Source organism: Melanostigma gelatinosum, assembly GCF_949748355.1.
Source record: "Melanostigma gelatinosum genome assembly, chromosome: 2".
Lineage (NCBI taxonomy): Eukaryota > Metazoa > Chordata > Actinopteri > Perciformes > Zoarcidae > Melanostigma > Melanostigma gelatinosum.
In genome coordinates, this window is record NC_136635.1 from 10,286,226 (window position 1) to 10,309,650 (window position 23,425).

General features: G+C 44.8%; 2 protein-coding genes across 2 annotated transcripts; one reads left to right on the forward strand and one right to left on the reverse strand.

The window, feature by feature from the left end:
• Nucleotides 1-311: 311 nt before the first annotated feature.
• On the reverse strand, nucleotides 312-14,658 carry urb2 (URB2 ribosome biogenesis homolog). Its single transcript, XM_079285515.1, has 12 exons — nucleotides 14,606-14,658; nucleotides 13,930-14,085; nucleotides 13,384-13,560; nucleotides 12,024-13,192; nucleotides 11,733-11,871; nucleotides 9,130-11,608; nucleotides 8,683-8,843; nucleotides 8,354-8,464; nucleotides 6,376-6,618; nucleotides 4,141-4,237; nucleotides 3,468-3,595; nucleotides 312-1,232 (listed from the first exon to the last, which is right to left on the reverse strand). Exons 2-12 carry the CDS (start codon nucleotides 14,053-14,055, stop codon nucleotides 1,035-1,037), a joined length of 5,028 nt encoding a protein of 1,675 aa, XP_079141641.1. The 5' UTR covers nucleotides 14,056-14,085; nucleotides 14,606-14,658; the 3' UTR covers nucleotides 312-1,034.
• A 446-nt stretch (nucleotides 14,659-15,104) lies between these two features.
• abcb10 (ATP-binding cassette, sub-family B (MDR/TAP), member 10) lies at nucleotides 15,105-22,970 on the forward strand (the record flags this gene model as incomplete). Its single annotated transcript, XM_079292498.1, has 14 exons — nucleotides 15,105-16,011; nucleotides 17,310-17,516; nucleotides 18,185-18,387; nucleotides 19,066-19,200; nucleotides 19,877-20,023; nucleotides 20,732-20,867; nucleotides 20,961-21,056; nucleotides 21,146-21,355; nucleotides 21,458-21,537; nucleotides 21,644-21,824; nucleotides 22,208-22,251; nucleotides 22,442-22,476; nucleotides 22,612-22,670; nucleotides 22,777-22,970. Exons 1-14 carry the CDS (start codon nucleotides 15,573-15,575, stop codon nucleotides 22,968-22,970), a joined length of 2,166 nt encoding a protein of 721 aa, XP_079148624.1. The 5' UTR covers nucleotides 15,105-15,572.
• Nucleotides 22,971-23,425: the final 455 nt, after the last annotated feature.

Consider the following 23,425-nt stretch of genomic DNA (forward strand, 5'->3'; position numbering starts at 1 on the left):
CATTCCTTGAAACAAATTTCCTCTAAATATTGTACAGCAACAGAGCTATAACTGATATCTTAATTATTCATTTTGTTCATGTTTTGTTTGGATAAAAACAGTCCATCCACCTGTATTTTGTCTGGCTCTTTACTACAAATAAAAAGCAGAATCCTGTGAGGTGTCACAGTGGACCTGCCAGTCTAAAAGATGGATCCCACGTAACTACAACTTCCCAAGTTCAAACCCTGCTTCGTCCTCTTTAGTCTGCCCTCACAGCTCCTCTCAGCAAATAACCACACTTTAGACGGCATTGAATTTCAAATGGTCTGTTAAATGTTTATGTTTGGATAAAAAAAAGACAGACAGCAATAAACAAAGCATAATTCACAGATATCCATATTTTCTTTAACAATTCAATTCATGAAATGAAATCATCTTTAAATTATAAAACGTTTCACACATGTATATGGATGCAGTGAGAGGTCATTCTTAGGTCCTCTAGTTAGCTGCTGTTCCTCCAGTCAGCCATGTGCTGCATGTTGAAGGTACAAGGTGTAACCAAAGAGATCCACCTGAAGATTACTGTGTGTTTGCAGACGACAAATATTAATTAACCAGTGACTGATTATCAGGCAGTGATGCCTGAGGGTCTGGTTAAAACAAACCAAAGGCCATTTTGGAGCAATTTGGGGTGACTCATTTTTTAACTATTTTCAGCTTTATGTATTCAAAACATCAAATAAGTGAGGGTACAAACAACATTATACTGTGAGATGCTGCTGTTTACTGATGATTGTATTGTGTTTATGTGCAGAATTCAAAGCAACTGTACAATTTCCCAATTTTAACAACAAGGACAACTGTGTTTAAACTCTATGGACATCATAAGGTAGCCACAAGCTGCCATGTCTGATTTCAAAATATTCATCCCATACCAAGATTTCATCCCATTCAAAAGCAGAAATTGAATATAAACAAAGTTTTTCCACAGCAAGAACGTCGATCCTAATAGAATCAAATTGAAATCTAAAATAAATGCTGAGCGTGCTTGTTCAAACGGTGTACTTGTCCTCCCCCTGCCTCTGTGCTTTGTGGTAGTGGGTGTAGCTGCTGTACAGCTCATTGAACACCTCTCTGACTCCCATCTGCAGCCCGGCCGTCAGAAACTTGATATCCTGCTCCACACAGAGGTCCAGTATCCGGTAGATGCCCTCAGTCAGATGCAGCTTAACGTCTGGTCGCAGAGTAACCTGAAGAGGCCGAAGGGAAGAAGAGAGCCGAGGAGACAAATGAAGAAAAGACAAGAGTTTAAAGGATGAGGTCAAACAATGTTCATATCTACTTCCTGAATAAAACCTTTTTTTTGTCATCAATAGGTTTGGTTACACCGGGCAGCAATGATCCGTCCTGTTTCACTCACACAGACTCATCTCGTCCACGTTTTCCTCATGCACTTTAAGATCACACGTCTTTTCTCTTTCTTAGTTGATCACTGGCAACATGATTACTGTACGTCTACATACAGCCAGAGGGACAGCCTGAGGCAAACCCATCAAGCCACAAATTATGTGCCACAATAGTTGAATATTAATTTAAGTCTCGCATCCAGCTTCATAAGCGTGGGTCTCAATTTGAGTGGCATCGAAGCGCAGACAACATCATCTATCCTGGCAAAACGTTCATTCAAATGTTAAGAGCAGGACTCCAAAGGGACGAGACTGATGATCAATTAATTACTCCTGTTTGGAGCAGGAACATCAAATATTTAACGAGGCAAATGGAGACGACGGCTGGTTATAAAGAACTGGTCCATGAACTTGGATTTTAAAAAACATCCTAAAGAGGATCATTCAAATATCACCTTATTGTCGAGGTGCTCATTTTCATCCTTCTGTACTCTAGATGTGGTTTTAACTTTATCGTCACATTCACTCTTCTTGTTCTCGACTGTTGCTCTGAACTAAACGGTTTCATTCAACAGTGTCTGGTTATTCCTCCCTGTTACTTCATATCCCCACAGGTGGTACACACCTGAAGGCTTGTACAGTGGGCTGGACCACGGTCCTCAGATCTTTGACATGAATCATTATGAAAGATGACTTACACTCTGACCGTACCTGTTAAATGATTAGATAAGACCGCGCTCACCCGATTACAGGCTTAAAATTATGAAGACAACAACCTGTGATGGGTTTTCTGCAAACAAAGCTAACCTATGACATGTCATGTGGAGCAGCGGTCTGCCAGTTGCAGTTAGGAACACGCCAACTGTCTAGATCTCTGGTGTCGGTATCGGATCCTGATTCTGTGATGCCTGAAGAGAACCAGAGTCCAGCAGCAGCAGCACGCTGACAGCCGGTTATATTTCAGGTCTGAGGTCCTAGTAGGATTAAGAGGCACCTGGAAGCTGATGAGTCACTGTCTCCTCTCACATCCAAACACTTTAACACTTGTTTGACTAACTTTAAGTGAGTTGTATGTCCTCTGTAGCCAACTCCTCCTCTCTGATTGAGGCCAGCAGCTCGGAGCTACATTATGTGTACAAGAAGAAGAATGCGTGGAATAAAAATGACAATATCTCTGATTATGGTGCATCAATTCTCAACGCCCTCTCTTTAAATTGTGCCCAATGCTAAATCAGTGGAGTACTCTTTCGATAGGGTTTTTAAATAGAATAGCAAGTCCATCCCTAAATTCACGAACTCCACCAGCATAAAAACTGTTTTTCTAACTGCAGTCTAATAACACCTGGCTGCTGCACAGACAGTTCAGGCTGAGAGCCATGAGAAACAGCCCCGACACAGACACGGCTAAATTACCTGACTTACAAAGAGGTCCATATCTTTGAAGCACAATAGAAATCCAATTTTAGGATAACTAGACGACTCATACAGAGCTCAAAAGGATCCCAAACACCTCTTCCTCACAGTTTCTGTCTGTCTCTCTGTCCATCTTCCCGTCCGTCTGTCTGTCTGGAGGAGCACTTTCATGTCTTCCTCTCAATGTGGAAACTGCCAAGTCAGGTTGGCGTCATGTTAAATAGTCTGGTAGCAGACAGGAGCCACGTTCACCGACCAGACGTGACTCACTGCTCTGTGGGAACATCCAGCCTAAAGCACACGGAGTTACAGTAATCCTGGACCCGTTCATTCAGATTTGTGAACATTCACAATCTGGCCAATGGAAATAAACCTCCCATCTCTGCCTCCGAGCGTCAGCATCTCTCGTCACTCCGCTCGGCTGAATCTCGCCAGCTCAACGCGCACATCCAGACAAACCGGGCTGGATCAAAGGATCAGCTGAGATCCTGCTGCCTCATTCATACATGCATGTGTGTGTGTGTGTGTGTGTGTGTGTGTGTGTGTGTGTGTGTGTGTCACCCACAGCTGCGGAAAATCAGTGGGGATGACAGAAGGGTTTGGATGAGGAACCGTGTTGACTCTGGATGATACAGTGACTGTGTGTGTGTGTGTGTGTGTGTGTACCTTCTGCAGCTCTGTGACATACTGAGCCACCGTGAAGGACGACAGTGTGGTGAAGCTCTCGGCTGTAGCAGCAATGTGAGAGTACATCCTCTCTACCAACCTGGAGCACTGGAGATAAACGTCCCCTTCTGGACGTCAAAGAAAACAGATTGATGTTAAAAAGTCAAGTTTGTCAATTGCGATATCACCCCCAGGTATACATGAGGGATTATAGCCTGGACTTTGTTTCTTGGACTCGTTGCTAAAAGAGAAGACTGATTGGCTTGTTATTATCATTTTTGTGTTGACTAAGTAGAGATTTATGCAACAGATGTCTGCAGTTTACAGTGGATTTAGACTGAAAAGACTGCGACCGTTTCAACATTTGTCTATTTATGGAAGCCTGCTGCTGTTGACTGAGTATCAGTAACTGCCAACAGCTACATACAAGTTACAGTTACAGTAACAGGAAAAATGGTCGGGAGACTTAATAAAGCAACAAACTGACTTTCCAATTAATTTGTATAAAATCAATTTGTTACAGAAGGGCATCAAACCACAAGCCCGACCCAGATTACAGATCAAACAGAATATGTCAGTACGTTTTGAGAGTGTTTCTCTCCAAACAAACATGGTTTTCTTCACATTCATTCACGGTAATATAACGAGTCTGTAATGAGTCTGTACGGGTTACCTGTGTCACTGTCTCCTCTCTGCCGACCCTCCTGCATGATGGACGCCACCAGACGATAGAAGACATTTAAGAATGACGGAGCTGCGTTCAACATCACCTGGACACGAGAGAAGTATACATGCAACACATTTATACAGTAAAACATTTGTACTAGAATTGTGTAGAATAAACCACTCTTGTGCAGATGACCACTGGAGCAAATTTATGTTTGGAAAACCTCAACGATATGGAGAGATGGATACATCCGACTGACTTTACAGGACGACTTCACATTCACATGAATCCCACTCTGCCAGACCAACATCTCATATCGTCGCTCTGCAGTATTTCACACTGTCATGACTTCACTTTGTGTTGTAGAGGAGATTTGATTATTTAAAACAACAAACATGTCGGTTAGATTACAGGGAAACGTGCAGAAAAGTGTGCAGAAGACGAGCAGAACATTTCCACTTCTCGTAATGGCACAGCCTTCAAAAACACTTTGCAACGTCAGCAAACTGCATCATTTTCACTGCTCGACTCATAACCGAGCAGCCATAAACCTACAGTCCAATAAATGACTGAGGTAAAAGTCGGATTCCCACAAGAGCCACGTTTGCATTTCTGTCCACACCTCATCTCTCTTTGTTCTCTATTCAAGGGCTACAGCGGGAGGAGGAGGAGGAGGAGGAGGAGGAGGAGGAGGAGGGAGAGAGAGAGAGAGAGAGGGAGAGAGAGAGAGAGAGAGAATATAAAGGAGGGGAGATTATGTCACAGCTCTAATTGGAGCTCGGTAATAGTTTCCATTGACTTAAACCAGATTCATGCCAACCACCATTGCATGCCAGCTCCCCTACCTCTCCTCTCCTCTCCCTCTGTCCTATCACTCCTCCTTTCTCCAGGTTCCTCCGCTCTTTTCTACTTTCTCCAGAAACTTCCCTCGTGCATCGCGTTCAAATCACATCTCGTCTTTTGCTCTCCGCCTACTGCTTCTTCCCTCAACTCTCTCTCATTTATTTTTATTCTCCTCTCTTCCTCTATAAATGCCCCCCCCCTCCTAACTTTTATCTCCCCCCTCCCTGTCTGCTCTCCTTTACCGCAGTCTTTTGTCCTCACAAACATCTGATATCAGTTAGCTGATTCTTGCCCAGTTTGATTCAATGCAGCTGCTCCACTTCAGTCGCATTATGTCATTGTTTGTGAACCAAAAGAAACGTCAACATTTTAAAAAAGCAAGTAACGAAATAATTATCACATTAACGCCATCATAACATAAATGCAACTTGTAAACCGAGCAAAGGTTTGTGTGTGGGCTGGAATGTGGATTTAAATGTTTTACATTTCTAGTAAAGTGTCTCTATAAAGAAAAAGGTTTTTTTGTTTTTGACACTTTGGGTGCTATGAAAGGACTTCCAGTAAAAGCTGAGAATTTGGACTTTATAAGGTTTTCGTGCAGCTGCAGCATGATCCGAGTGATTTGCAGTATCCTTTATTTAAACGCGACATTCCTCTGAGGCATCCTGTGAGCTCAGCAGCACAGTTTAAAACCAGTTTCTTTAAAGCAGGTCTTCAATTCAGCAGCTTTGAGCTGTAATGAACTTCATTACAGAAGAGTTACGTTTGGTTTCATAAGTGTGTGTGTGTGTGTGTGGGGGGGGGGGGGGCACACACACACACACACACACACACACTATGGGTTCAGAGATTCTTATAATCGTATAATTTCCTTTAAAAACCTACAGGATACATTTCCACTGTCAACAATGATCCTTTAAACTCAATAAATAATGTTTTATTCACATCTTTACTACAAAGAGCACCATCTTTTAATGCATTATCTTTGACTGATGGACTACATCACACAGAAAGGTGTTTTTCAGCCAACCCGCAACGATATATATGGAAATGGGTGAGACATAAAAGTAGAAACATCTCTCAGTTCGACACAGCATCACAACCTGACCATACAGTTGAGCAAACACCTCTCTAAAGCAGTTTCAACAAACAGTGAACATTAAAACCTTCATGAAGGTGTGTTACAGGACTGCTGGATTACGCCGCAGTACTTTGAGCCAAGTGTAGATATGTGCCATCGTTCTTCTAAACGGTCTCTCTGTCCTCTGTAATGCTCTCGAACACACTCACGGCTACACGGTGCATATTATATTCATTCATCTTATGTCACTTCCTCTCACTTTGCTCCTTCACCCATTCCCTCCCTCACCCCTCCCTCCAGTCAGCCCCTCTTCATACCTGAGGATGACACTGGATGATGGCGAACAGCGCCTCATGAACTGCCAGGAACGCCGATTGGTAGACGGTTGGGGTCAAGTGGTGGAGGGGCACCAACTGCAGCGCTCCAAGGACCAATATGACGTGGTGAGGGTTGGTGATGAACCCCTCCCCCTGGCGCAGCAGTGATGTCATTGACGTCACCGTAGGAACAGTAAAGGGAAGGGTCAGCGAGACGTCCTGAGCGGACGATTTTACAAGGAACTGTAACACAGAGAGAGATATGCACACAGAAAGAGTTAGAGAGGGAGACATGTTCAGACACAACTAGGAGAGAAAGTAGCTGCAAATGCAGACACATGTCAGGGATGTAAAGCTTTCTAAAAGTAATTCATATCAAATTCAAATGAATATGAATAAACTGACAACACCAATTTGTCTCTCTGCCAGTTGTAAGCATGGAGGGGATGATGTGTTTTTGTTGCGCGTGTGTCTGTCCATGGCTAATCTTGCATACTACTGGAAGCATCAGCCTAATATTTTTCTGGGCTGTATGCTCAAGGGCCTAACGTGGTTACAGTGATTCACAATTTTTGAAAAACCTGTTTTATTGGCTGTTTTATACAGCCATTAACTGCTGACTCCTCACTCCTCTTAACCGGCAGATGGAGGCTGCAAGTGAACGACAACGGCTTTAGTTTGGATTCTTGTTCCTGCTACAGATTATGAATTGTTCCTGTCCAGATGCCAAGGTACATCCAGTAGTATTAATTCATTCAATCAAACACTACAGCAGGTAGAGGGGACTTTACTGGTTTAGGTATTATATATAATTGGGGGTATATATATATATATATATATATATACACACACACACTCTACTGTTCGAATATCAATATTTAACAACAAATATTTAAATGTAAACGATCTAAGACGTTTAAATGGGTCTTCTCTCACACCGTCTGAAGAGAAGAGTGCGGAAGAAATATAGAAATATTACAGACAGATGACAAACATATGGACATAGTGAGTGTGGGCAACACAGACAGAACAGCATGGTTAGCATATTACTCTGTGTGTGTGTGTGTTGTCTGTCTGCTCCACCCAGCAGCAGGCCTGATGGAAATCACATGGACCAAAAAGAGCCTCGTGGAAATGACAATGAACAGGCACTCCAACGGAAAGCAGAGTGAGACTGAGTGTGACTGCTGAGTCACTCACGACGGCTGTCATGTGTACTTCCAGCACACTGTCACTACAATGACTGCTGTTGTGAGGACATACTGTAAAACACTCAGCGTGTTACTGTCCCCTGCTTGTCTCACCAGTGCTGTGCAAGTCATACGGAGAATGTGTGCTTCATGATTTACCTTTTGTCTTCACGTGGAAGGAATAATCACAAGATTATAAAAATGTAAACTTCTACCAAACAAGTGCACTATTCAGTCAATTCAATCCCTTTTCTCCAAAACATGAACAGAGCCAGCCTCAAAAAAGCGTGTTTTACAAACATTACCACAGTACATCCTCATTTCAGTGATTTAAAACTTGATTACTACGTGTTACTACTTGTTATGGTCTGTATTTGGGGGCATTTAGTCAGCGCAACATCACACACATGTACCAACACAACACTGTTTGAAGTATTTTAGGTTGGAGGGCAGCTCCTCCTGTCGGGTTGGCAGAGAAACTGCGATGATGAAATATAAATTCCTTCCTTAGTTTGGACATTTTCAAACAATGCTGAACATTCAGCATGTATGTTATGAGGTTTGTATACAGTCAAACAATCCCTGATGCCAACAACAAATTTCCCAAACCTTTGTTCAAGTGCATGTATGTGTGCTTATCTTGTATGTGTGTATATGCCCACTGAAGCAAATCATTTCATGTGTCTGCGGCATATGACTGTGTGTGTGTGAGTGTGAGTGTGTGTGTGTGTGTGTGTGTGTGTGTGTGTGTGTGAGTGTGTGTGTGTGCGTGTGTGCGTGTTTCTCACCACCATAGCAGATATAATCTGTGGTGCAATGAGCCACAGAGCTTTAGTGCAGGGCTGAGGTAACAGACAACAGGACAGCAGCTTCGTGATGATTGCTGCAGATAGCACCTCCTGGAGAACAGCAGAAGAAGAGGGAGGTATTCAATGTCACAGCAAATGTGATTAATTGTGAAAAGAAACAAGGCAGAACTTCCCACCCATCAAATAAGAGAGTGCTCATGTGAAACATTGTAATAACATCCCTGAATGAAATTCAATTTAAATCAACAATGAACCGGTTTCTGGGGTATTTAAACATCAGACAACAAGTCATCAGAATTGAGCCTCACCCTGTAGTTTCCTGCCCTCAGCTTGCCAGTGACCAGTCCCTCTCTGATCAGCAGCAGCAGCAGGTTGAATCGTCCTGTAGTACTTTTCTCCACCAGGTGGCGTAGCAGCTCCTGCACAGCTGGCTCCAGCTCACAAACATCACTCTCAGAAAGCCAAGAAGCTGAGAGCAAAAGTGAAAATGTGTCACATTCAGGATGATTCAAATCTCTGTCCAATAACATCAACAACGAGACTTTTGTTTGATTTTCTTTAGTTTTCTGTGAAATATTAAATCTCCTTTTGAAAATAACTTGAACATAAACACTTCTTATCCGAAACAGCTGACATGGAATAAACCAGATAAAATCAGTTGTAAACTTATGTCAATATGTGCAACATACAGAAGTAATTAATGGAAGAAAAACCCTGACTGATAGCACAGGTGAATGACATGTGTGTCCATGTACCTGCCAGCAGTCTGTGCACATTCTGCAGTATCTGCATGTACAGCTCATCCAAATCCTTTCCTTCCTTCTTCTCCTTTCCTTCCTTCTTCTCCTTTCCTTGCTCCTCCTCCCTCTCTCCTCCCGTCCTCTCCACTGCTTTGTAGAAAGCGGACAGGAAATGGAGCGAGGAAACCAGGAAGTCCAACGGCCTGTGGGCACAACTTATTTCTTTGAAGATCTGGCGGCAGAAGCCCTGATAGAGGGTCATGTGACTCAGGGAGACCCGGGTGTCGTTCTGCTCGTTCTCATCGTCCACTGAATGTGTGGAAAGTTCACAGTGCAGCATGACAGTGACGACTTCCACCACAAAGGCTTGACCGAGGACGCTGGCCGGTTGGATGACTGACTGACTGACGGTTTGGGGCTTTAGGACGGACTCGACAGCCGGTCCCAGTGAAGCAGTCGTTCTTGTGAGCATCCGAGTCAAAGTTTGGTCCATTGGTTTACTTCTCCCCAGGTTAGAGGCCATTGCCTGTGAGAAAGAGGTCAGCGATGCCAGCAGGAGATGAACAGACAAAATAGACGCTCCTGGATCTGGTTTATCTGAACTGGATGTCACAATTTGCGCGTTTGACATTTCCTTACTGGTAAGATAGGAGGCAAACTGGTCGAGGTTGAGTCGAACACTGCTATTTCTGACTATAATCAATTGGACAAAGGACCTGATGAAGCTCTGCACTGCTTTGATAAAATCCAACCATTGAGAGCTGCCTGTGGCTCGAAATCTTCCATTGTTGCTATGCCAGAGGAGAGAGGACACGGAAGACTGCAGCAGAGTACCACCGTGGATGAGCTTCAAAACACTTTGGAAGTTTCTACCCTCCAGGAGACAAGTCATAACCCTGAGCAGCTTCAGCAGGAAGAGGGCATCATCTCCAGATCCAGGAGCGTCCACCTGTTCTAGCTGACTAGAGGTGGAGGTGAGCATGAAGAAGAGGAGGAGGAAAATAGAGGAGAGATCTTCAGAGTTCATCCCATCTGGGTTAAGGTTTGTTAAGACTTGGAGTATGTCCACCAGGTCTTTGCTCTGTGTGTCAGTCAGCAATACGAATGCCTCTCCAGTCTTTGAGGATGCCAATATATCCTCAACTATAGCCTCTCTGTGTGCGGACACTCCTTTCTCCGGAAACTTCAGCAGCGTAGGACAAACCTTGAGTACATGAGCTGCCTTGAGAACGCTGATGATCCTTTGCGTGAGGGAACACATTGTGGCAGAGAACACTGAAGGCAACTCCGCAAGAACGGGGCTTTGGAGAAGTTGTGAAGATACGAGAGAGACAGTGAGACAGCCGGGCTGCGGGTCCTTCCCTCCGCCCGTCTGTCTGCTGAGCAGTGAATTGACAAGCATGTCTGCCACGCAGCCCACATCCTCTCCGCTCAGGTGGGGAGCAATCAAAGGCAAATTGGACGTGACAAGATACCAGTGTGCTACGTGGTAGGAGCCGGCGTTCACACTCGCTATCTGCCCGTCCCATACCTGCTCTCCATCCATACTCGCCTCAAACTCGGATTTAGCCAAAATGAACTGGGCCGCGGTGTTCAGCGGCGCTGCAGTGCTGGGTTCAGAGAGTAAGGAGGTGTCCAACAAGACTTTCTTCATCTGTTGCAAAGTGAGGAGTTTGAGCAGCAAACAGCTCATGGGTGTGTGAGACGGCTGTAGACGTGCTGGAACAATCTCCCCAGATAGGAGACTGATTATATGGGTTAGGGCTGGAGCACCGCCTTCAGTCTCACTCGCTGGTGCTGTCTGGAGAGATGTGTATTTGCTGCAGTGGATACTAAAGAGCGTGTCCACTTCCACCCAGGTGTACCTGAGGAGGAGAGCGGCCTCCTGGGTCTTCTGTTCCCACAGTGCGACCTCCTCAGACTCTTTGAGGTCCACAGTATTTTTGCCTTTCCTTGGTGTCCCTTTAACTGAACTGACATTTGCTTTTCCAGCCTTCTTTTCTGTTAACAGATGCATTAACTCCTTGGCTACCTGTTGCATCACCTCCATCAATCCCTGACTCTGCCTGACTATAGGAAGAGGAGAGGCACTGTCTAGTGTCTTCAGACTAAACAAGACAACATGAAGCAGGTGGCTGAGGGAGAATAGCTTCATAGATGCATCCTCTCTCTCTAGGGCCACCTTTATTTCTTTATTCTCCTCTTTATCGTTTCCTCCTTCGTCGATCTCCATCTTCTCCTCTCTGTCCTCCCTCACCAGTCCAGGTAGTATATATCCCCTGATGCTCTCCAGCACTGATGAGCAGATCTCTAGGCCCTGGGAAGCAGGAGTGTCCAGAAGACAAGTCCTGAGCGAGGCGGAGACGCTCTCAGACAGCAGAAGAGGTCGTAGGTCGTCCAGCGCTGGCTGACAGATCACAGAGAGGAGCTCAGAGAAGAGGCGAGGCAGCTGACGGAGCTTCGTGTAGGTCTGGAGGAGACTGCACACCATGAACTGTTGGGAAACAAACATTTTGTCCAGTCAAAACTAACCTCCGCATTTTAAATTAGTTATTAAGTATTTAATTCAGTCGATTTTTTTCTAAATACAGAACGCAATTTAGGATTTAAATCAAGACCTGTCTGGCCCGTTGCACTCGTGCGTCCATGCATTCAGAATGAACCCAGGCTGAAGATAACAGCTGGTCCAGGTCTGGTTCCAGAATCAGATGGTTGAGACTCAACAGCGTCTTTAAACAGCGGTACCACGCTGGGATGCTGAAGGACGAGACAGGAAACATATTTACTGTATGACCAACAAATAGATTACACAAAAAAGCACTTAAAGGATTCAGAATGTAAAAATAAATTAAACAGACAATGAAAAATACATCAAGGAGTATATATATACATTTCTTTCTTTTTTGTACCTTGGCTGGGCCTGGTTGAAGAGCATTTGTTCCAAAGCTCTGTAAAATTTGAGTTGGACCTCTTTGTGTCTGATCCGGTCTGCTGCTACATTGTAAATGTCCGCTGACAGCGCCTGGCTCAGCAGGGACTCCACAGCCAGCAGAGCCAGGCTCCAGCTCTCTGGGGAACTGAGGGGGGGAGACTTCTGCCCAGCGGACACAGAGACCGGCTGTTCTGCGTCGGCAGGTGAGAGTGACCATCCATCAAGACTTACTTCCAAGGCCGGGACCAACCTGGTGAGGAAATAAAAACACAGCATCTTGTGGGCCTCCTCACTTCCTCTCCCTTTTGCGTAGCTCTCCAGAAAGAACTTAAACAGCAGAGGCAATGTGTTTGACTTCACAGCGTAGTGCAGAGGCGGCTCACAGTAGCCCCGAGCACTCAGTTTGGAAAGTATGGCACTGACTGGCTTCAAGGGGCCTTTAGCCCCTCCAGGACCACGTTTCCCAGAATCCTCTTTGGATGGAAGGAGCTCCTCCTTGTACGAGGTCAGGTGCTCAGAGGGAAACAGAGCTAACTGAAGGATGGAGTCTATCTTGACGCGGATGTCTCTGGACAGCTGCTGACGGAGGTGCAGATGTGTGTGAGAGGGTGCAAATTCCCCAGAGGTCAGCAGGTGTCTGAGTAGTATTACAGGTTGGATCAGCTGGTTGGTTACCATAGTAAAGACTCTGTTAGGATTGGCTTGTTGTCGCTGAACTGACAAATAACACGACAGCACCTGGAGCAACACCTCAAACAAATGAGCTGAACGGATGTTTTCCTTTGGCTTTGGAGGGGATTTATTAGCCGCCAACTCTGGCTGATTTGGAGAACTTTCAATGATCGGCTCAATTTGGGAACTGTCCAAATGTCCAGGCTGAGGTTGAAGACACTCGGTCATCGCCTCATCTTGAGATGTAACGGACTCAGTCATCGGGGGTTCTGTGAGCAATGGCTGTTGTAGCTCACGGCAGGCCAGAGTGCAGAGCTTAGCCAGGAGATCGACAATGAGTTCATACTTGGTGGTGAAGACGGATGAGAGCGCCGGAGAAGAGAGAAGGCCCTGACACACACTGAGTATGGTGGACGCACACACCATAGACTCAGGGCCAACACGTGCACACTCCTGTAGACGGTCCAGCAGCAGCTAGAGGCATACAGAGAGAAGAGGTGTCAGAAAAACCTTCAAATATCAACGTCAACACACCCTCTTTGTAGAGTATGAATGTACTACAGCCAAAGCACTGGTCCAATGTGAGATAATCACAAAAAGAAAAAACTGTGTACTGTGTACTCTACTTTTATGGTGGTGTTTTTATTAAAATGTTGCCTGCACACCTGTGCCATGTTGAGCCTCAGGCTGACGGTTTTGCCCTGCTTGAGAAGAGAGTGGAGCTTTCGGCTGTGAAGAAGATCGTCCAGATAGAACCACAGTCCTTCCAGAACATTCTGAGAAAACTCCACCTTCTGACTGTACCGGCCTGTCAGGGCGTGAGTGCACCAGTCTAACAGCACCTACAGTGGAAGAGGGTCAAGACAGACATGACAAGTGGTAGACATTTATATGCTGCTCTGAAATTCATTTAAAATATATTTTCCTATTCCAGAAATGACACAGATCTCAAATGAATGAACAACAATCAACTAGTGGAAAAGATAGCGATGTACAAATCCTTAAGCGTTACATGCACTAAGATTGACGCAACTACAAGTCTGTGATGCAAGTGAGAATTACGAATAACTGTGCTCAAATTAATAAAAAAAGGCTTTAATTGGGAAGAAAAAGTGTCGGACACACAATATCTACAGATGACGTTCATGAAACAATCAACAAGACTATTGTCTGCAAACACAAACATCCTGTTACAAAACTTCAGCGGTTACCTGTTCCTTGTTAGGCAGCAAGCACTGATTGGAGACCCAGGCAAAACGTGCCAGCTTTAACTTGTCCTCCCACGGAGTCTGAGGACTCTTCAGCTTCAGATGGATACCGGAGTACATGGCAGCCATCGCTGCAGCCGGTGATGCTGCTGCACGAGCCTGACGAGAGGGGATGGAGAAGAGGAGTCAGGAACAGAGGGAGGTGACACAACACCGGGGCAAAGGTGAAAATGGATCTTATCTGCCCTAATTAAGTAGTTATTAATATAGTTATTGTTATTATAAAGTGTTGGTGAGTATTAACTTTATTTAACAGCGATAAACTACATGGGTAAGACTAGAGAAGAGGGTACGGGAATGTATATTCGTATAACAATGGACATTGGAGGCGTTTACATTTAAATGCATGTGCAAACACCCACCCAAGACTGTAAAGAATACTATAACGTTACCCCCTGAATACCCGGCATTAATAAAAGCGTGAAAAGAAAAACGTGCTTTGCTAACGTCAACTAACGTGGGCTACATAGGTTAGCATGTTCTTGCTATACTTAAAATAACGTAAGCTAATACTGGAGCTTTTTATTGTCCGCACGCAAGCAACACATCCCTGATATCCACTGCTCCTTGTTTAAGGGTAGTTACATACACGTGTGTAAACTTAGTTGATTAGACTTACAACTTTTTAACCCGCACGTGCCTCCCGTTTTCAGATGAGGACGAACTTTCAACTTTCACCCTGGCCGGTCAGACAGAAGCAATCGAGAGACTATCTAATGTATCGGCCTTCTTCTTTTCGTATTCAACCTTCACTCCCCGCAGACCAGACCCCTGGTAGAAGTTCATATATATATAATGGAGGTTTTTATCTGTGGTTTGTCCGATCATTATGATTGCAGTTGATTTCAAAATAAATGAAAATGCAGTTTGTCGAGAATTAATTTTATTAAAAATAATAATTTAGCTAATATCCGATGTCATCCTGTTCTTGTGTCTGTATGCACTAAATACAAACATTATTATACTTTTTTTTCTTTTGGGACAAAGTTTTATAACCTTTCGCAACTCATCCGGTAAAGACATCTTCTGGCTTCGTAATGACGATCTGGGGTTGTTTGGTCATGCCTGGGGAAAGTTTGCTTACATCGTCAGCCATTGAATCCTCCCGTGGAGAGGAGGAATCGTGTGTAACGTTACATGGGAACCAAACCAGGGTCACCTTTCTTGTTTTTACGCTTTTTCACTCTTTCCAGAGAGTGAAACGGTGGAATCGTCAGAGCGGATTTGGTGTCAGTCGGTCTTCGGGGAGCTTATGTTTCCACTTCACCCTTCTGCCAACCAAATATCCAGCGACAGATGACAGTGACAGACAGGGTGTTGTTGTTAGCTGTTCAGTGATAAGAGATAAACTGGGCGAAGGCGGCTGTCACTCGCAGATAAAACCGATATTAACGGTCTAAACTCAACAATGTAGCGGCAAGAAGCTGCACAGCTGCTCCACGATGGATACGGTGTGTTGACCCACCGGTTGAAGGGCTACAATGTTCAGTTCACACTTTAACGTGACTGAATCTTACTGACCACCGAGGACGATACTTGTATTCCTTTGACTTTTTTGTTGAGCTAGTGTCAACAATTTAACTTGGATGATGCGGCTCTTAGTTCGCTTGTCGAGGTGCTCACACGGTGTGCACGTGTCCAAGCTCGAGCCAACACAGCCGAGGATGTTGTGTCTGGAGCACCGCCTGACTCTCTCAGCCGCCCTCCGGAGGGTCAAGTCATCATCGGGCCATCCGACACCCGGCTTCCTTCTGTCCTCTTCCGGGCCCCTCGTGTCTGTCTCGCCCTGCGGTCCACTCAGAGGTCTCTCCGTACTCTGTTCACACACGCCGACGGGCCGAGCACGGACACTCACATACACACCTGTTGCCTTTGCCACCTCGTCAGCCGCCTCTACACCTACACCAGCCGGATCAGTGAAGACCCAGGCGGACACGGAGAGCGGCCAAACACCGAGCACGGTCCCCCTGGATGATGTTAAAAGGATTTGGCGACTCGCTCAACCGGAGAGATGGAGACTGGCAGGTAAACTATATATATATAGTGTATATATACAGAGCCCCTGTACCTGTCCCACCATATCCATGAGAAAATAAGGTCTGTCCATCCACAGCACATCTCCATTAAGGTCTTTTGCCTTTAGATCAAGGGTCTTCAACGTTTTTCAGGCCAAGGACCCCCAAACTGATAGGGAGATGGAGCAGGGACCCCCGACTATATATATTGTATGAAATTGTGTTTTATATTAAATGGGCCTAGTACCGTGTATACCTCTTTATTGTGCATTCATTACTAAGCTATTCAAATAATACAGGTTCATATATTCATGTTTTTATTTTAAACATGTGCAAGGTACAGTGAGTAGGGAGGCTGTGCCACTGCCATTCATAAACATACATCGTCAGCTGATACCAATGCCAATATCAACATTGTCTGTCAATTGCATGATAATCATGCATACACGCTATTCAAGTTGATGTGTTCATTTTAAACGTGGAAACGAAAAATGAGTGATGGCCTATTAGTGCCACTGCCATGCATAAAGATACCTGTTATCTTTCATACAATACTGAACTGTTAAAATAATGGCCAGATTCATGTTTCGAGATTTTTTAGTTTTTTAGGGGTTTTTTTTCGCATCAACCAAAAATTTTGCGGACCCCCTGCAGTACCTCCGCGGACCCCCTGTTGAAGACCTCCGCTTTAGATGCATCCCTGATAAGATGATCACAAAAGGTCTCAAAACGTTAAATTATGTTTTTTCCATTGTAGGAAAAATAATAAATGGGTTTAAATGTTACACATACTGTAGCCAGTCCAATAAATATTTTGGAACTTTAATCTAGTCTGCGGATACTTTTCCTTCAATTGTTCCATTTTCTTGCATCTCGCCTCATTATTGGAGAGAACCTTCTGCAGCATCAGGAAACAGGACACTGGATTATTTCTGCTTGTTCCAGCAGTCTCATGTTTATGAGCAGTTGTTTCATATTGTATAACGAAGTTATAAATCACTGCAGTGTTCGATAAAAGTAAAAATGTAAGAGACATGTAGACTTTGTACTTTTGACACTGGGATGCATGCAGCCATGTTTTCTTAGTTTTTCTTATCAGTCACAACAGTCACTATAAGCCTCCCTCCCATTTGTGTCTTAACTGGGTTGCATTGTTTATGGCTATTTTAAAGTACTTTGTCTTTCATAACCTCTTGAAAATATGATGCTAAAACTTCCTTTCATAAATTGTAGCCCTGGGTTTTCGCTTTCCACAATCATTTGTTTAAATTTCTGTTTTCTGTTTTTCTGTTCCTGTTTCCACATTAGCTGCTCTGGGCTTCCTGACTGTCTCCAGTGGAGTCACCATGTCGGCTCCCTTCCTGCTGGGTAAAGTGATTGACACCATTTACGCCACAGGAACAGACACGGAGACAATGACAGCCTCCCTGACATCATTATGTATCATGCTGACGGGAGTGTTCCTGTGTGGGGGGGCAGCCAACGCTGCCAGAGTCTACCTCATGCAGACCTCAGGTGAGATGAAGCCACACAGGCATCATATGCACAGAAAAGATCACTGCACTGTACACACAGTCTTGTATTTTAGTACTAAATATTCAGAAAAACTGGGGAACATGTTCCAGAGAGTTGGATGATAATATCAATACCACTCTTGTTTCTGTGTAAGATATGAAGCCAGAGCCAAGAGATGGTTTGTTTAGCTTAGCATAAAAAAACTGGAGTCAGGGGAAACCGCTCGCCTGGCTCTTCACCTAGCAGCACCTCTGAGACAACATCTATGTTTGTGTACAGATCAAAATCACAGGATGTTAATTAGGAAGTGAGCCGTAGAGATCTTGGGTCTGTTGTTGAACTTTGGACAAAGTCTGTCTCCGTGTCTTTGAGATAAACTAGGCTAACTGCCTGCCGGCTCTATCGCTCTTCTCATCTCACTCTTTTTATCGTGTACAAAATGAAAAATATAATGACAGATGCCCATCACAAGTTAACAAAGCCGAAAGTAATGTGTTCAAAAATTGTATTAAATATGTGCAACTATCCAGATTTGTCAAGCTGTAACCAACAACACAATTATTTTTCAAAGACTTGCAAAAGATGGAATTTATTCGTTTTGTGATGATGAACTGAAAGTGTCATTGCAACGGTCTCTTTTCTCTTTCTTAAGTCTCTTCTCTCTTCAGGCCAACAGATTGTCCGTAATCTCCGAGCCTCCCTCTTCTCCTCCATCCTCACACAGGAAGTGGCATTTTTTGACAGGAATAGGACCGGCGAGCTCATCAACCGCCTCTCTGCTGACACGGCCGTGGTGGGCCGCTCCATCACCGACAACCTGTCGGATGGACTGAGAGCCGTCGCCCAGGCAGCTGCTGGTGTCAGCATGATGGTGAGTCCGTCCCTCAGACCGGTTTGCATGAGGATTCAACAGGTTTCCTTCATGATGCATTTATGAATGAAATACTCTTAGCTGTGTCACAATTATTGCAAACGCTCACAGTCAGTCTGACTTTTAATAGCACCAGTAAGTGTGTGTGGGTGTGGGTGGGTGGGGCGATTCAGTTCAAGGAAGTAGTTTGGATTTCCTTGTCATCCTTTGTTTGCTCTTTCCATTCTGTTGTGAGCTGGGATGTGACCTGCTGTTTGGCGAACAGGTTTACGGTATTCATAAAGAGTAGATTCTGTTGAACGACTTCCGCACCCAGAGCACAAAGCAGTGTGTGTGTGGCGAGGATCACAGCTGTTAATCTAAATGACACTCATCTGACTGCATTCTGTCACCACTCGCAACCTTTTGTCCAATGTATTTCATGGAGCAGAGATTTGTTGACCTTTAACTTCCTTCCCACTGTATTTTCTCAGAAAATTATAAAACATAATTCATGCTCAAGACAACCAATCTGTCCTTTACAAGGAAGTGAAATGATTTACGGGTGTAATGAACGTACAAGTGAATGGAAGTCATTACTGTCGTGTGGTGTCAACATTCTTTTGTCTCCCTCCCTCGCTAGCTACCATTTTATTTCCATTAACTGCTGTTTTTTCCCTTCTCTCTCTGCTCTTATAGTTCTACGTCTCTCCCAGTCTTGCGAGCTTTGTGCTGCTGATTGTTCCTCCTGTGGCCGGTCTGGCTGTAGTCTATGGCCGATACCTTCGCTCCATCTCCAAATGCACACAGGACGCACTCGCTCAAGCCACACAGGTACAGCGCACAGAAACACACAGATAAACAAGTGCAACGGGAAGGTACGGAGGACAGAAATTAGTGGCAGCGCAGGAATCACAGGCAGAGTCAGTTCTACAGGTTTTTAATGAAACAAACCTCAATAAACACAAAACATTCTGCTCCGTCTCCCTCCTGGCCTTTTGTTCCCCTCCCTGATGACACACCTGCACTCGATGCTCTCCTGAAGGAGTGGGTGGAGCCTTCTGGCTGGAATGTAGATGGCAGCCACTACCCTGCCCCTCAGGCCCCGACACAAGTCAAACGCTTTGAACGTTGTGTGATACTTTTTTATATTTATTTGGTTCATAATCATGTTGTTGCTGGTAAGATGCCAGACGATCATCAGCGGGAATTAATAAGACATTGTTTGAGGGTGTGGTTATTAACACGAGGAAGCTGTGATGAAACATGATTGCAAATTTAATATGTGAATAAACTCAGTGTCTTTGGCTTTTATATGATTTTAGTGAAGCTCAATACTGAAGATGGCAGTTTATATTATTGGTTAGTGAAGCAAACTGTATGTTTATCTGACAAACGCTGCACTGCCTGTGACAGCTTAATACAATGTGTCAGATAGAGTTCATTTGTTATGTTGACGATCTGATTTACAATAGATGAAGTTGTAATCAAACGGTTTGCATGTGTGTAGTTGGCAGAGGAGCGTATCAGCAACATGCGGACAGTCAGGGCTTTCGGTAAAGAGCTGTCAGAAGTCAACACGTACACACAGAAGACAGACCTGGTCCTCAGCCTGGCCAGGAAGGAGGCTGCACTACGAGCTGTCTTCTTTGGAGTGGTAAGTGTGTGTGTGTGTGTGTGTGTGTGTGTCCCCGTCCCGTCGGTGAAGCAAACCACATCCACAGTTAGGAGACCAAACATTGCACAGCAGCTTCTGCTTTTTTGCCCTGTTTTGTCACAACACCACAGCACCTGACATCGCTATGACGGATGTTTCACCGAAAAAAAGTGTTCCGAGAATACATTACCCCATCTGTGCGCTCGAAAAGGCGGCGACAGTGTTGAAACAACTTGGATTACAGCTCTTAAACAAGTCTTTTCTTTTCATATCTTTAACACTTGAACTTCTGTGTGTATTTTTCATACGTTAAGTTGAAATATAATATGGTGCAATTCATCAGAACTACAAACTACAGCCTTTAAAACGACCAGGGAATTGAATAACAGCATATACTGTATGAGAAAGTATCATTTTATTGTGTAGTATATGTTTTTAGTTTGTTGTTATGAGGAAGTATTGATCAGGAAGGGCATCTCAGTCTGTAGGTGAAAAATAAGCTATTTGTGTAATTCTCCCTGCATCTCCAACCAGGCAGTTTCTCTCTATTTAAAATGTTATCAAGTAAATAATACACTCTATGCTCGATGAACTGTCGTCCAGATGTCAAGAGCAGGTTCTCAAATGGGCTGTAATCAGTTCAGTGTCAGGCAGTAGCAGTGAGGCCAGATGTTGTGGTAATCCAATAACCCAGGGTGTGTGTTTCAGACTGGTCTCAGTGGGAACATCATGATCCTGGCAGTGCTGTACAAAGGAGGCCTCTTGATGGCCTGCCAGCACATGACGGTGGGAGAGCTCTCGTCGTTCCTCATGTACACCTTCTGGGTGGGCATCAGCATTGCAGGTAATATACACACATACATGTGCTCTTTCCGTGTGTGTGTGTGTGTGTGTCCCAGATGGCTTAACTCTCTGTGTTTTTCTGCTTGACGTGTAGGTCTGAGTTCATTCTACTCTGAGCTGATGAAGGGGTTTGGAGCAGGAGCCAGACTGTGGGAGCTGCTGGACAGAGAGCCTGAGTTTCCTCTAAATGGTCAGTAGTACAGATAGTAGACTACTACCTCACTACTTCATTGAGTACCAATTTTTGAAATATCCCCCCTAACCCCACCCCCCCACCAGAAGGACTCGTGCTTCCTCCAGACCAGCTGAAGGGCCGGTTGGAGTTCTGTGATGTCTCCTTTGCCTATCCGACCCGTAGCGACGCTCTTATTTTCCAGAACCTCAGTCTGCTGGTCCCAGCTGGTACCATCATGGCTGTGGTGGGACCTAGTGGCTCTGGGAAGTCCACCCTGGTCTCTCTGCTGCTCAGGCTGTACGATCCCGAAGCTGGTGAGAGCGAGCGTGTTCTGTCTAACACTTAATCGGGCACAACCTTAAGAGTACGAGCCTCTGTCAGATGGCTGTCTTACCTCTAAGAACTCCTTTCTGCAGGTATCATCACTATAGATGGTCATGACATCAGAGATCTGAATCCCTATTGGCTCAGGAGTCACATAGGAACGGTCAGCCAGGTAACGAGTTCATCTTTCCCTTGTTTACGGTCCTGTACGGCAGATCCCGTAGCACGCACAAAGTCCTGAGCAGACAATCAATATTGTCTTCCCACCTCTCTCCCAGGAGCCAGTGCTGTTTTCTTGCTCTATAAGAGATAATATAGCATACGGCGCAGTGGACCCAGACGCTGTAACCACAGAGGACATCTACAGAGCAGCCAGAGTGGCCAACGCCTTTAATTTCGTCCAGGCTTTTCCTCAGGGCTTTGACACTATGGTGGGGGAGAAAGGAGTGCTGCTGTCAGGTGAGGAACAGACGGGCTGGGTCACAATCACAACATCTACTTCACTGTGGAAGCAAGAAAGCAGTCAGCAGGGTTGATGATACTGAGGGTGATATTCGTTTTATATGAGCCGTGGCACATTTTCATCTGGTAATCACTCTCATATAAATATATGTTATTCCATTTAAGTAACAACATTCAAGACATTTACTTTCGGTCTCGATTGCGGTTTTGAGAGACAACACCGCATGCTGTTTCCAAAGAAGTATTTTGTATTTAGCGTGTTTTTATACTGTGCCAAGTAACAACTCCGTTAACTCTCGTGGCTCCGTGCCTACAGGAGAGACTTGGGTGTATTTGGACGTATAGGCTGTACATGGTTAACTGGTGTGTTTGTTCCTCAGGTGGTCAGAAGCAGAGGATAGCGATAGCCAGAGCTCTGCTCAAGGTGAGTGCAGCAACATGGTCATTTTACAGTTTATCCACACATAACATTTGGGATCTGTTAACCGGGACTGGCTTTTCCTGTCATTAAGTTACAGACTGTTGACCTGGATCTACACTTCAGTCTCATCTTTCCTTATTTCTGTGAAAGCTGATGTAGTTTGTGTAACACTACTTGTGTTCTCTCTCCACAGGATCCTAAGATCCTGCTGTTAGACGAGGCGACCAGGTGAGAAAGACTGAGACGAAAGAGTTGTTGTTGAAATCAGCTCACAAAACAGCTTTACTTACAATACCTTCACTGTGTTTATCCTTTTGGCTTTCATATTGTTGAAGAAAACCCTCAATAACCTTCTGTCATTAGTGCGCTGGATGCTGAGAATGAGTTCCTGGTCCAGGAGGCCTTGGAGCGTCTGATGGAAGGTACACGTCTCTGTCTTCATTTCAGGATAAAGCTTTAATACTGGTGCACCGATGCCACTCTTTGTTTCTCTTGACTTCTTATTGCCCCACTCCACCCAATCAACAGGGAGGACAGTCGTGATCATCGCTCACCGTCTGTCCACCATCCAGAATGCGAACGCCGTGGCTGTGCTGGACCAGCAGCGTATTGCTGAGTGTGGCCAGCACACGGAGCTGCTAGGCAACAGGCAAGGACTGTTCAGAAAGCTGATGGAGAAACAGGCGTTTCTACAAGATGAGCAGAAACGAGCCCTTCGCTGAGAGGACCGGGGGTAAAGACGAGTGGATGAGGAGGATATCGAGACGGGAGGTCAGTGCCTGGGAAGAAGACGTAAGATGGAAACAAGCTGAAAGAAAGCAGAGCTTTCTACAGGACTACAGACGAACACTAGAGGAGGAGGGGAATGTAAAACCACTGAGAACATTAAAGGGGATTCCTTAAATGCTGCAAGTGTTTTCTCACTGCTGAAATGACATGAAGAGCCATTTGGACATGAGACACACGGTGGAATCCACAGCGAAGACCTAAGAACTGAAACATGGATGGAGAGTTCATAGAGATGCTTTATTTTTAAAATATCTAATTCAACACTGCGAAGGTCTGAATGAGAGTGAAAAGGATAAATGATGATGATGCACAGGAAGCTCATAGCCTACATGTCATTTTTTTTAAACCACTGTCACTACCATAGTTTTAGTGCGGATGACTTTCATTC

Coding starts and splice junctions, on each gene's coding strand:
- urb2 (XM_079285515.1), bottom strand. CDS start 14,055: ATGGCTGCCATGTACTCCGGTATCCATCTGAAGCTGAAGAGTCCTCAG. Junction 11,609..11,732: donor GAGTGCAACGGGCCAGACAG/GTCTTGATTTAA, acceptor GTTTCCCAACAG/TTCATGGTGTGCAGTCTCCT. Junction 4,238..6,375: donor TCATCCAGTGTCATCCTCAG/GTATGAAGAGGG, acceptor TCTCGTGTCCAG/GTGATGTTGAACGCAGCTCC.